The 13,103-nt window shown below is 50.1% G+C and overlaps 1 protein-coding gene across 1 annotated transcript in view; it reads right to left on the bottom strand.

Moving 5' to 3' along the window:
- Nucleotides 1–387: 387 nt before the first annotated feature.
- Nucleotides 388–13,103, bottom strand: part of SLC25A43 (solute carrier family 25 member 43) — a 34,263-nt gene continuing 21,547 nt past the window's right edge. Inside the window, exons 4-5 of the mRNA XM_047081873.1 lie at nucleotides 1,851–1,985; nucleotides 388–1,264 (exon numbers count right to left, since the gene is read on the bottom strand). Coding sequence (XP_046937829.1) covers nucleotides 1,064–1,264; nucleotides 1,851–1,985 — 336 coding nt within the window. The 3' untranslated portion in view covers nucleotides 388–1,063. The remainder of the gene's footprint in view (nucleotides 1,265–1,850; nucleotides 1,986–13,103) is intronic.

Here is a 13,103-nt window from a genome sequence, read left to right as displayed (position 1 = left end):
TACTTTAAATTAAAAAAAAATTTTTTTTAGTGTTTTTTTTTTTTTTAACATTTATTTATTATTGAGAGACAGAGCATAAGCATGAGCATGGGAGGGGCAGAGAGAGGAGGAGACACAGAATCCGAAGCAGGCGCCGGGCTCCGAGCCGTCAGCACAGAGCCCCACGCGGGGCTCAAACTCACAAACCGTGAGATCATGACCTGAGCCGAAGTCGGACGCTTAACCAACGGAGCCACCCAGGTGCCCCCCAAAAAATTTTTTTGTTTATTTTTGAGAGAGACAGAGAGAGACAGAGTGCGAGCAGGGGAGGGGCAGAGAGAGAGGGAGACACAGAATCTGAAGCAGGCTCCGGGCTCTGAGCTGTCAGCACAGAGCCCGACGTGGGGCTTGAACTCGTGAACTGCAAGATCATGACCTGGGCCGAAGTCGGATGCTCAAGCGATTGAGCCACCCGGGCGCCCGGAGATACCTCAAATTTAAATAGAGAAGGATGCTTCTACTACGGCAGTGATAATTTTTAAATGTTAAACGTTTTAATTTAGTTTCTGAGAAGGTGTAATTTACGCTATAGCGTGTGCACTCCGGAGTCAGCAAGGATTAGGAGTTTCAGAGCAGCTATGTTGGGAAGTCTCGGGTCAAATGGAGCAAAGCTAGGCCAGTGTGGCTTAGTGCAAGCTGTGACCCTGCGGCTAAGCTCACGGTGTGGTATGTATCCGCTCAGCCACTCCAACTACACGTCGCTTTGAGGTCGCGGCGGGGCCATTTCTTTGGTGTCGTGTAAGTTGCACGTGTACGTTGCACATTTCGCTACAGCCACGTTTTGTTATGAAATCGGGTGGAATGCTGCCACAAAACAGTCACGTTGGGAAACTTCCCCTGGCACAGGTGTTCACCAGGACATCAGATCGGATCTCGGAGGTGATACGCGGCTCAACCTTCTCATTTCCGAGAGCAGCAGACAGGAGGACCCGCTTGTCGCTCCACGCACACGCAATTCCGAGGCTACCTCTTTTCTGTGATTGTAACACGCCTTTAGTCAGTGCCCTTCTTGCTCCATTCGGTTTTAAAGAGTTGGTTTCTTAGACTTCAGCTGTCTGGTTTTGAAGAACTTTTTAAATTCCCGTAATTCCTGGGGCTTCAAACTCTGATCCACCCCTGGGGTCAGCTGATAGCTCAGAGGAGACACAGTGTAACCGTTTTGGTAGAGACAGATTCTCTTGCAGAACTCAAAGGTGCCAAACATAACTCCAAAATACGGAACTATCTGTGTAAAAAGAAATGGAAAGCATGTTCAAATTTTAAGCAGAAAACAGTCAGTGCGTCTGCAGTCAACCTGACGCGATTCTCGGAATCAGGGAAGATGACAGAATGAAAGCTGGCGACGTATGCTGGTCTTGGTTGGAATCATTTAAGTGTCAGCTCACGCAAGATCAGTCCGGAGTTCTTTGCCTTCTTCGGTGGTGGTGGTGGTGGGGAGGGTCATGAGCTACTTTGGGAATACGATGAAAGCTTGGGATCCTCTCCCCAGAGAGATGCACGCGGGCACATCGTACGCTTTTTTGCAAACGATGTTAGGCTGGGGGGGGGGGGTTAGGTTCCCCTTAGGAGGCCATGAGCCCCCATGGGAGGAGCCTCTACACTCAGTGCTCAGCTGCTCGGGGGTGGGGTGTCAGATGCCCCAACGCCGCACAGGGTCCCCTCTCTCGGGGCTGACTGCCAGCCTCCACGCCTGGGTCTCGTGCGACCGTCGGCACAAGACAGGGTGTCTCCACACATCCTGTCGGGCAGCGGCAAGGGAACGGGCTAGAATGGGAAGAGGTGGGGAAGAAGAGACTGACCACCCTTCTCACCTTTAGCAAGTTGGGTGTCAGTCCGTTCCAGAGCGCCAGGACCCCTTGGGCCTTGACTATCTGCCGGAAGCAGTCCACCGCTCCTGAGAAATGGACGTCCACTCCTCCACGGTGCGGAAGGCACGGGCTCTGAGCCTGGCGGGAAATCGAGAAGATGGGATGAGGTGACGCAGTCACCGGGAAATAAATGTTCTAGCCAGAGAAGCCAGCGTCTCCAGTCCGGGCCCCGGTTGCTATGCTCCTGGCCAAGAGGCTGGCCAAGAACGGCTGTCACAGGCCTCTTGTCCGATGGGCTCAGGATGAACATCAACACGCAGTAAAGTCACGACGCCCCGTTCACATTTTTGCAGCTTGTTTTGCTCGGAAGGAAGCAACCATTCAGGACAAAGGAAACTTCATACTTAACGTGGCTTCCCTACCTATGCCCTCTGGACGTGATTAACATTCTCCCAGGCCCTTAACCTTTAAATGCCCCCCTCCTCTGGCTCCCCCCTTTTTTTTCTTTATTTTTGAGAGAGAGAGAGAGAGAGAGAGAGAGCCAGGGAGGGGCAGAGAGAGAGAGAGAGAGGGGGGCCAGAATCCGAAGCAGTCAGCACAGAGCCCGATGCAGGGCTCAAACCCACGAGCCATGAGGTCGTGACCTGAGCCGAAGTTGGACGCTCAACTGACTGAGCCACCCAGGCGCCCCTCCGTCTCCCTGTCTTAACTGAGGCCTCCCTTGTGAAGCTCTCAGGTGTGGGCCGTTCATTTCTCCACGTCACAGACGTCCCCGGTTGAGGAGCAGATCCGTCTCGCCGTCCCCGGACCCTGACTCCTTGGCTCTAAGGCCACAAGTTCTCGGCAGGGGCTCGTGTCACTGAACCACACTCCTTGCTGCTGCTCCCGTCTCTTGACCTCCTGAAGGTCTGCCATGTTCACTGAAGACCGTGCCCCCTGGGGGCTCCCCCTCTTCCAGATTCAACGCCATCTCAGGGAACTTCGGCATCCGTAAGACAACCCCTCCCGCACCCAGTTTCTGGACCTCGACTTCGGCGATCCTTACTTTTACACCACTTTTGGCCACGTTCACGGACTTCATCACTACTCCGAGGACTGTCCGGGCCGATCACCAAAATGCTCCCTCCCTGCAAGTCACATTTATGTCCTTTAGTAAAACAGTTTCAGGGACCAGATGAAAGGACTTCTCAGTATACCAGCTGCATACGCACGTGACAGCTCTGGGCCACCGTGAGGGGGACGGCCCCTTACAGCTGGCGTTCAGAAATGGTGTCAGGGTCACACTGAGCGTCGTGCATCCTTTGGTTTGTTTCCGAAATGTCTAGTTGAGGCTAGCATGGCATTCTCGTGAAGTGCAATCCAGATCTGCCAGGCGGGAGGGGCGCCCCGCTGGCTCGGCCGGAAGAGCACGTGCCTCTTGATCTCAGGGTCATGAGTTCGAGCCCCAACTTGGCTGTAGGGATTACTTAAAAATAAATAAGCAAATAAATAAACACACAACAAAAACGATCTCCCACGCGGGCGAGGCAATAGAGTCTCACAGTCAGAAGAGCAGAATCTCTGGAGTCAGACAAGTCAGGTTCTATCCTGGCCGCCTCACCTGCTGGCCATGTGACCCTGGGCACTTACCTAGCCCCCCCCCCCCCGAGCCTTGGTTTCCTTATTCATAGTACCCACTTCATGGGACTTTCGTGAGAATTAAACGAGGGGTGCATGGAAGGCACTCAGCAGCGTCCTGCACATGGGAAGGGTCAATAAATATGGGCCAGCGTTGCTATTTACTATTACATAGAAAGTTCGCTTCAGGGCGCCTGGGTGGCTCGGTGGGTTAAGCGTCTGACTCTCGCTTTCGCTCAGGTCATGATCTCACGGTTCACGGGTTTGAGCCCTGTGTTGGGCTTTGTGCTGTCAGCGCGGAGCCTGCTTTGGGTGCTCTCTCTCTCTCCCTCTCTCCCTCTCAGCCTGTCTCTGCCCCTCCCCCACTCATGCTGCCTCTCTCTCTCTCTCAAAAATAAATAAATATTAAAAAAAGAAAAAAACGTTCTCTTAAGGAAAAAAGACAACAACTGCTTCCTCCGTAGAGCTTCGTGTGACCATCAGCACCGTCAGGACACAGAAATGCCCCTCTGCCCCCGCGATGCTCTTACGCTGCCCCTTTCCCGTCAGGGCCTCCCCCATTCCCAGTCCTGGGCGGCCGCCGATCTTTTCTCTGGCCTTCTAGTTTTGCCTTTTGAGCATGTCACATACATGGAAGCGTACAGCCGGTAACCTTTCGAGACGGCCTTCTTCCACTGGCCCTGATGCTTCTGCGATCCATCCCTGTTCTGGTGTTCCTCGGTAATTTGTTCTTTTTATTGCTGAGTCGTGTTCCGTTGTGCGGCCCCACCACAGGGTTTACCCACTCGTCTGTTAACAGACGTCCCTTTCCCTTTTCATTTGTACTTTTTTTGCAAGTTTATTTATTTTGTATGAGAGAGAGAGAGAGAGAGAGAGCGCGCACGCAGAGGAGGGCAAACACAGGGAGAGAGATTCCCAAGCAGACGTTGCACCATCAGTGTGAACCCTGATGCGGGGTTTGAACCCATGACCTCACGTGATATCATGAAGCGTTGATATGACCTGAGCCAAACTCTAGAGTCGGACACTTAACCGACCGAGCCACCCAGGCGCCCCTTATTTCTTTTCTTATTTGTCTGTTCCTCTCAACTAGAATTTTAGTTCTGGGGCAAAGGGGATTTTTGCCTGTTTGGTTCACTATGGTATCTTCTGTATCCTTGACACAGAGCAAATGCTCAAGAAATATTTGAATAAATGAATATATTCATTTAGGGCCTCCTCACTGCCAAATTCAGTAGGATTTTTAAAAATATCTTTTTAAGTTTATTTTGAGAGAGAGAGAGAGAGAGAGAAAGAGAGAGAGGGAGGGAGGGCGAGCTGGGGAAGGGCAGAGAGAGAATCCTAAGCAGGTTCCTCGAAGCGTGGAGCTCAAGAACCATGAGATCATGACCTGAGCTGAAACCAAGAGTCAAACACTTAACTGACTGAGCCACCCAGGCACCCTTGGTATTTTCTTATTGGATTTTGGAGCAGTATTTGGCATTAATAACCAGTAACGTTTTGCCCTCCTCAATTTATACGACTTCTCTAGGAAATTCTACCATAGCCATGGCTTTAAACACCATCTACAGCTACATGACTTTCAAATCTTTCTCTTTGGCCCTGACCTCCCACCCTGAGCTCCCAAACCAAGCACTCAGCTGCCTACTGGACATCTCCACCTGGATAGCACACAGGTTCTCAAAACTTGACACTCTTAGAACCCATCATTGCCTTTCACCTTGACCACATGAAATTTATTCTTTCTTTTTTTAAGTTTATTTATTTATTTTGACAGAGAGAGAGAGAGAGAGAGAGGGGTTGAGCACAGGGGAGGGGCGGAGAGAGAGGGAGAGAGAATATTCTAAGCAGGCTCTGCACACGGTCAGGGCAGAGCCCAAAACGTGGGGCTTGATTTTCACCAACCGTGAGATCATGACCTGAGCCAAAATCAAGAGTTGGATGCTTAACTGACTGAGCCACCCAGGTGCCCCATGAAATGTATTCTCTCTTCTGTATTTCTTTTTAATTAATTAATTAATTAATTTTGAGAGACAGAGAGAGAGAAAACGCATGCGTAAGTTGGGGAGGGGCAGAGAAAGAGGGAGAGACAGAATCCCAAGCAGGGCCTGCACTCTCACCACAAAGCCCGATGTGGGGCTCGATCTCACGAACTGTGAGTTCATGACCTGAGCCGAACTCAAGAGTCCGACACTCAACTGCCCGAACCACTCGGCCACTCTTGTATTTCTTTTTTGTTTTTTTAAATTTATTTTTGGGAGAGAGAGAGAGAGAGAGAGAGAGAGAGAGAGAAAACAAGCATGCTAGTGGGGGAGGGGCAGAGAGGGAGAGAGAGAGACAGAGGACCCAAAGCAGGCTCTGTGTTGACAGCAGGCAGCCTGATGTGGGGCTCAAACTCATGAACCGCAAGACCATTACCTGAGCCAAAGTCAAAGGCTTAACTGACCGAACCACCCAGGCGCCCGGCCTCTTCTGTATTTCTTTTTTTTTTTTTTTTTTTTTTTTCAACGTTTATTTATTTTTGGGACAGAGAGAGACAGAGCATGAACGGGGGAGGGGCAGAGAGAGAGGGAGACACAGAATCGGAAACAGGCTCCAGGCTCCGAGCCATCAGCCCAGAGCCCGACGCGGGGCTCGAACTCCCGGACCGCGAGATCGTGACCTGGCTGAAGTCGGACGCTTAACCGACTGCGCCACCCAGGCGCCCCCTCTTCTGTATTTCTTAACTCCGTGAATGTCACCACCATTCAACCTGCAGCCCCAAGTCAGGAACCTGGGATTCCTGGGAAATCCAAGCTCCTTAGAATGACGTACAAGGCCCTTAAATAACAATTTTCCTGGCATTAAAAGCATCATTCACCCCCTGCAGTCCTTAGCAATATTTCTGTGCTTCCATTAGCGCTCATTATCCCCTCTGAAGACTTTTCATTTATTCAGATGCTTATTTCATACCCACTAGGTGCCAGGTGCTGGGGATACAGCAGTGAACAAACAGATGAAAGTCCCTGTTCCCACAGAGCTGAAATTCTAGTTGGGGGAGGGGAATGGACAAAGAAGGTAAATAATTATACCAAATATTAAAAGGCACGGGATGCTCTGAAGAAAATGGGGGCAGGGAAAAGATACAGGGAGTGCCTAGAGGGTGTTGAAGTCTTATTTGGGTGGTCAAGGGAGACTCACCAAGCAAGACCTTTGAGGAAAGATCTGAAGGACTTGAATTGTGCAGCTATCTGCAAAGGCCCTGGGGCAGGAGCATGCCTAGGGCGTTCGAGAGACAAAAAGGAGGCCAATGTGGTGAGAATGGAATGAACCAGACAGTAACAATGGCTGGTAGGCCATCGTAAGTATTTTGGCTTTTACTGAGTGAGAATGGGAGTCCCTGGGGGGTTCTCAATAGGAGAGTGACATAAAAATGTTTATTTTGAGAGGGGGGGGGCGGGAAAGGGCTAGAGAGAGGGGGAGAGAATCCCAAGCAGGCTCCACACCGTCAATGCAGAGCCCGACGTGGGACCCGATCCCACGAACTGTGAGATCATGACCTGAGCCGAAACCAAGAGCTGGCCACACGAGTCTGGAGCTCAGGAGAGAGGGTCAGGGCTGGAGATAGAATTTGGGAGTCCTCAACACCTGGATGGTATTTAAAGCCAGGAGACCGGATGAGATCACTTAGGGCCCGAGTCCGGGGATACCCCCACATTTAGAAGTCACGCAAAGAAGACCGAGAAGGGGCTGTCGGTGTTGAGAAGGGACAGCAGGCCAGGGTGGTGTCTCCGAAGCCAAGTGCAGGCAGTGAGCGAATCAGAGGGAGCCGAGAAGATGAGGCCTGAGTACCGACCGCTGGGTTTAGAGACACGGAGGTCACTGCTTGCCTTAAGAAAAGAAGTTTCTGTTGGGTGGTAAGGGCCAAAGTCTGGTGGGCATCATTCAAGAGAGATGGGAAGAGAAAGACTGGAGACAGTGAATACAAACAACTCTTTCCCATGTCCGTTTTTCGGAGGGGGCTGTGCACTCCGTAGGGACTGGCCTTGTTCAGTTCTGTATCACATGGCCGGGGCTCGGTGAACGGTTTGCTGAACAAATGCCTGAAATGCTCAGGACGGGAGTGGTCTGGAGTTTTTAAAGCGTTTTGGCATAACGTTAGGCACGAGTTACAAAGACGGTGGCTAAAAAACTGTCCAATATGATACGGAGAAAACCAGGATCAACTTTCACGCGGTTTCATTTCTCCCTTTGCAACACTGTGTAGATAGTTCTATTTTGCTAAGCACACCCGTCGCCCATAATAATAGTCGTAGTCCTATTACTAATCCACAGGCATTTGTTGACCGCGTATGCACCTGTTTCAGGTGAGGAAACTGAGGCCTGGGGACAGGTTCAGTGATTTGATCAAGGTCACACGGCTAGTCAATAAGACATTTTATTCTGTTTTCTGTTCGTTCGTTGTTTCGTGTTCTTTCCCCCGGAGACCGTAATTCCTGATGGCTGAGACCACGTCTTACTCTCCTCTTTCCGCCATCCTCCATAAATCTCCATAGAATGTACGAGCAAATTACAGCCAGAGAAGCAGCGCTCAAACTCAAGTTTAATCACTGAAACAAACTACCAAGAAGGTCAGGCCTCGGGGACTGTAGATTTCTGTTGTCTCTGACCACAAAGCCTGGCCCTGTCTTGCTCTCCTTCTGGTTCCCAGATCTTCATTACTCTGGGCCCCGATAACCCCGAATCCCCAAACCACAGACTCAGATCTGAAAGGGACTTTAAGATATTCTAGTCCAACGGAGGCGCCCGGCTGGCTCATTCAGTGGAACGTGTGACTCTTGATCTTGGGGTTGTGAGTTGGAGCCCCACCTTGGGTGTAGAGATGACTTAAAAATAAAATCTTCAGAAAATGATATTCCGGGGCGCCTGGGTGGCTCGATTGGTTAAGCGTCTGACTCCTGATCTTGGCTCACGTCATGATCTCACGGTTTGTGAGATCGAGCCCCGCATCGGGCTCTGCGCTGTCAATGCTTGGGATTCTCTCTCCCCCCTCTCTCTGCCCTCCCCAAATAAATAAACTTAAAAAAAAATGATATTCCTCTCCAATGACTTCATTTGACAGATGAAAACTCAAGATCTTGAACGGAAGAGTGACCGGGACGAAAGCCAGGTGCTCTGCCTCCTGGGTCACTGCGGCCTGCCCTCCAGGACCTGCCTCCCAGGGACTCCCTGACCTTGGCCTCTAAGTTCCAAGACATGGGGGCACCTGGGCGGCTCAGTCGGCCAAGCGTCCGACTTCGGCTCAGGTCATGATCTCGTGGCTTGTGGGTTTGAGCCCCGCATCAGGCTCGAAGCTGTCTCGTGGAGCCCGCTTTGGATCCTCTGTCCCCCTCTCTCTGCCCCTGCCCTGCTCGCGCTCTCTCTCAAAAATAAATAAAGCATTAAGTTCCAAGACACAAAATGACAACGTGTGCTGCACCCAACATGTACCTCACTTGTGTCCTTGCAGGACACCCCACCCCGCTCCTTGTCGCAACCCCCCTGGCGATGGCAGCAGTCCTCTATATCATTAGACTTTAGCCTCTCTCGTGAACCCCCACCACGAGGGCATATAATACACAATACAGAAAAACGTCACTAATTCCGACGTGTTATGTGTGTGTGGCGGGCGGGGCGGGGGGGAAGTGGGGGGTGTTCGTTTAAATTAGTGACACCTAAGTTACGAAATTTTAGAAGGATATTCTGTTTTATTATATATGACTGAAAGTAGGTTAACGAAGGACAGCCTAGTAGAGAAACTTTCCGGGCCCTACAATCGCAGACAGCTGAGCCGTTTGGGGAAGTCCAAGTGGGGCACAAAGGTCACGTGCATGGGTTTTACCGTCACACAGACCTGGATTCCAACCCTTCTCTCTGCCGGTCACCAGCTGTGTGATCACAAGCAAGTTCCTTAATTTCTCTGAACTTCAATTTCCTCATTTCAAAAACGGGATTTATTTTCTTTTTAAGTTTATTTGGGGGGAGACAGAGAGAGAGTGTGAGAGAGCGTGAGCAGGGGAGGGGCAGAGAGAGAGAGAGGGAGAATCCCAAGCAGTCTTTGCGCTGTCAACGCGGAACCCAACACGGGGCTCGAATCCACAAGATTTGTGGGATCACGACCTGAGCCGAGATCAAGAGCCGGGCACTTAACGGACTGCACCACCCGGGCGCCCTATGCTATTTATATTATTATTTTCCTTACCGAGTCCTGGGTTGTTAGTATAATTTGAATGCCATGCAAATTAATAAGGTTCCATAGTTCTTCATTTTATATGAGACATCGTTGTCTCTTTCCTCATTAATCCAGCTTGATCAACTTTTTAAAAAAGATTTTATTGTTTTTTTAAAGTTTATTTATTTATTTTGAGAGAGAGAGAGAGTGAGGGAGAGAGTCAGTCCCAGGCAGGTTCCACACTGCCAGAAAAGAGCCCCATGAGGGGCTTGAACCCACAGATCATGAGATTGTGACACGAGCTGAAGTCTGATGCTTAACCGACTGAGCCACCCAGGCGCCCCAGAGATTTTAAGTAATCTCTACATCCAACGTCGCTGGGGCACCTGGGTGGCTCCGTCGGTGGAGCGTCCGACTTCAGCTCAGGTCACCATCTCATAGTTCGTGAGTTCAGGCCCCACACTGGGCTCTGTGCTGTCAGGGAAGAGCCTGCTTCGGGTCCCCTGTCTCCCTGTCTCTCCATCCCTCCCCCGCTTGTGCTCTCTTTCTCTCTCAAAAATAAACGTTAAAAAAAAAAAAAAAAAAAGGACTCTTGCTAGATACTAAAAGACTCCTTTCCCCGGGGGTGCCTGGGTGGCTTAGTCGGTTGAGCATCTGACTCCTGATTTCGGCTCAGGTCAAGATCTCACAGGTTTGTGAGACTGAGCCCCGCAGTGGGCTCTGGGCTGACAGCACGGAGCCTGCTTGGGATTCTGTCTGTCCCTCCCCCACTTGTGCTCTCTCTCTCTCTCAAAATAAATAAATGAACTTAATTAAAAAAATTGTAAATTCCCTAATTGGAACTGTTTCCCAGCTCCTTCTTCCCTCTGTCTCTTCTTTTCTTAAACTTTACCTCTCTCTTTTTTTTTTGAGGATTTAAAAAAAAAATATTTATTTATTTAAGCAATCTCTACGCCCAATGTGGGACTTGAACTCACAACCCTGAGATCAAGAGTCATATGCTGTGGGGGCGCCTGGGCGGCTCCGTCGGTTGAGCGTCCGCCTTCGGCTCAGGTCATGATCTCGTGGTCCGTGAGTTCGAGCCCCGCGTCGGGCTCTGTACTGACAGCTCAGAGCCTGGAGCCTGTTTCAGATTCTGTGTCTCCCTCTCTCTCTGCCCCTCCCCCGTTCATGCTCTGTCTCTCTCTCTCTCTCTCTGTCAAAAATAAATAAACATTAAAAAAATTAAAAAAAGAGTCGTATACTCTCCTGACTGAGCCAGCCAGGCACCCCTACCTGTCTTTTTAAAAAACGTTGGGGGCGCCTGGGTGGCTCAGTCCGTTAAGCGGCCGACTTCAGCCAGGTCATGATCTCGCGGTCCGGGAGTTCGAGCCCCGCGTCGGGCTCTGGGCTGACGGCTCGGAGCCTGGAGCCTGTTTCCGATTCTGTGTCTCCCTCTCTCTCTGCCCCTCCCCCGTTCATGCTCTGTCTCTCTCTGTCCCAAAAATAAATAAACGTTGAAAAAAAAAATTAAAAAAAAATAATAAATAAACATTAAAAAAACCCCACAACCTTGTATTGTAGGGGTGCCTGGCTGGCTCAGTCAGTGAGCATATGGGATCTTGATTTCAGGGTGAGGAGCTGAAGCCCCACGTTGGGCCTCGAGCTTACTTAAACACACACACACACACACACACACACCCATCTGTGCCACTGTTCACGCTGCTGCTTTTGCCTGCAGAGACCTCCCCCTCCCCCGCTTTACTGCCAGGTAAACTCCCGGTGACACTTCAGGACCCAGCTGAAATGCGTCCTCTCCGGCACCTTCCCAGGTGCCAACCCACCTCCCTCACCTCCCCCTCCAATATATGACCCTCTGGAGACTGTAAAAAGATCAGTGCTTGCAGGAGTTTGGGGGGTGGCAATGAATAGGCAGAGCCCAGAGGATTTTTAGGGTAGTGCAAATACTCTGGATACTATAATGATACATCATTATACATTTGTCCAAACCCATAGGATGTACAACAGCAAGAGTGAACCCTAAGGTAAAGTCCAAACTTTGGGTGATTATGATGTCCCCGCAGAGTTCCATCGATTGTAACAAGTGTATCATTCGGGTGGGGGTGGTGACAATGGGAGAGACGGGCATGTGTGGGGGCGGGGGACGTGTGGGAAAACTCTGTACCTTTCTTTCAACTTTGCTCTGAACCTAAGACTGCTCTAAAAAAATAAATTCTTGGTTTAAAAAAAGAATATTTAAATGAGGTGCCTGGGTGGCTCAGTCAGTTGAGCGGCCTGACTCTTGATTTCAGCTCAGATCGTGATCCCCGGGTCGTGGCATCGAGCCCCGGGTCGGACTCTGCACTGAGCGTGGGGTCTGCTTAAGATTCTCACTCTCTCTCTTGGGGCGCCTGGGTGGCTCAGTCGGTTGAGCGTCTGACTTCGGCTCAGGTCATGATCTCGCGGTTCGGGAGTTCAAGCCCCGCGTCGGGCTCTGTACTGACAGATCAGAGCCTGGAACCTGCTTCAGATTCTGTGTCTCCCTCTCTCTCTGACGCTCCCCCATTCATGCTCTGTCTCTCTCTGTCTCAAAAATAAATGTTAAAAAAAAAAAAATTAAAAAAAAAAAGATTCTCACTCTCCCTCTGCCTCTTGCCCCTGCTCACGCACACACTCTCTCTCTCTCTCTCAAATAAAATTTTAAAAAAATTATAAAAAAGAGGGGCACCTGGGTGGCTCAGTCGGTTAAGCGTCCAACTCTTGATTTCGGTTCAGGTCATGATGTCACGGTTTGTGAGTCTGAGCCCCATGTGGGGCTCTGTGCTAACAGTGTGGAGCCTGCCTGGGATTCTCTCTCTCTCTCTCTCTTGCTCTCGCTCTCGCTCTCTCTGCCCCTCCCCCACGTGTGCGAGGGCCCTCTCTGTCTCTGTCTCTCAAAAATAAATCAACTTTTAAAAAACTATAAAAAAAGAGTATGTAAAAGGAGGGACAAAAGAAAGAAAAGGAAAAAAGAAGAAGGGTCTTGTACTTGGAGCAAACGGGAGCTCAGAACCTTTGGCCTGTTACTGGAAACAACTTTTTTTTTTTTAATATATATATGAAATTTATTGACAAATTGGTTTCCATACAACACCCAGTGCTCATCCCAAAAGGTGCCCTCCTCAATACCCATCACCCACCCTCCCCTCCCTCCCACCCCCCATCAACCCTCAGTTTGTTCTCAGTTTTTAACAGTCTCTGATGCTTTGGCTCTCTCCCACTCTAACCTCTCTCTCTTTTTTTTTTTTTCCTTCCCCTCCCCCATGGGTTCCTGTTAAGTTTCTCCGGATCCACATAAGAGTGAAACCATATGGTATCTGTGTTTCTCTGTATGGCTTATTTCACTTAGCATCACACTCTCCAGTTCCATCCACGTTGCTACAAAAGGCCATATTTCATTTTTTCTCATTGCCATGTAGTATTCCATTGTG

Source organism: Lynx rufus, unplaced genomic scaffold, assembly GCF_022079265.1.
Source record: "Lynx rufus isolate CCGP_SWC_20201006 ecotype Redwood Valley unplaced genomic scaffold, mLynRuf1.p SCAF_19, whole genome shotgun sequence".
NCBI lineage: Eukaryota > Metazoa > Chordata > Mammalia > Carnivora > Felidae > Lynx > Lynx rufus.
Note: the sequence above shows the minus strand (reverse complement) of the source record. Positions and strands in the feature narration are given on the sequence as shown.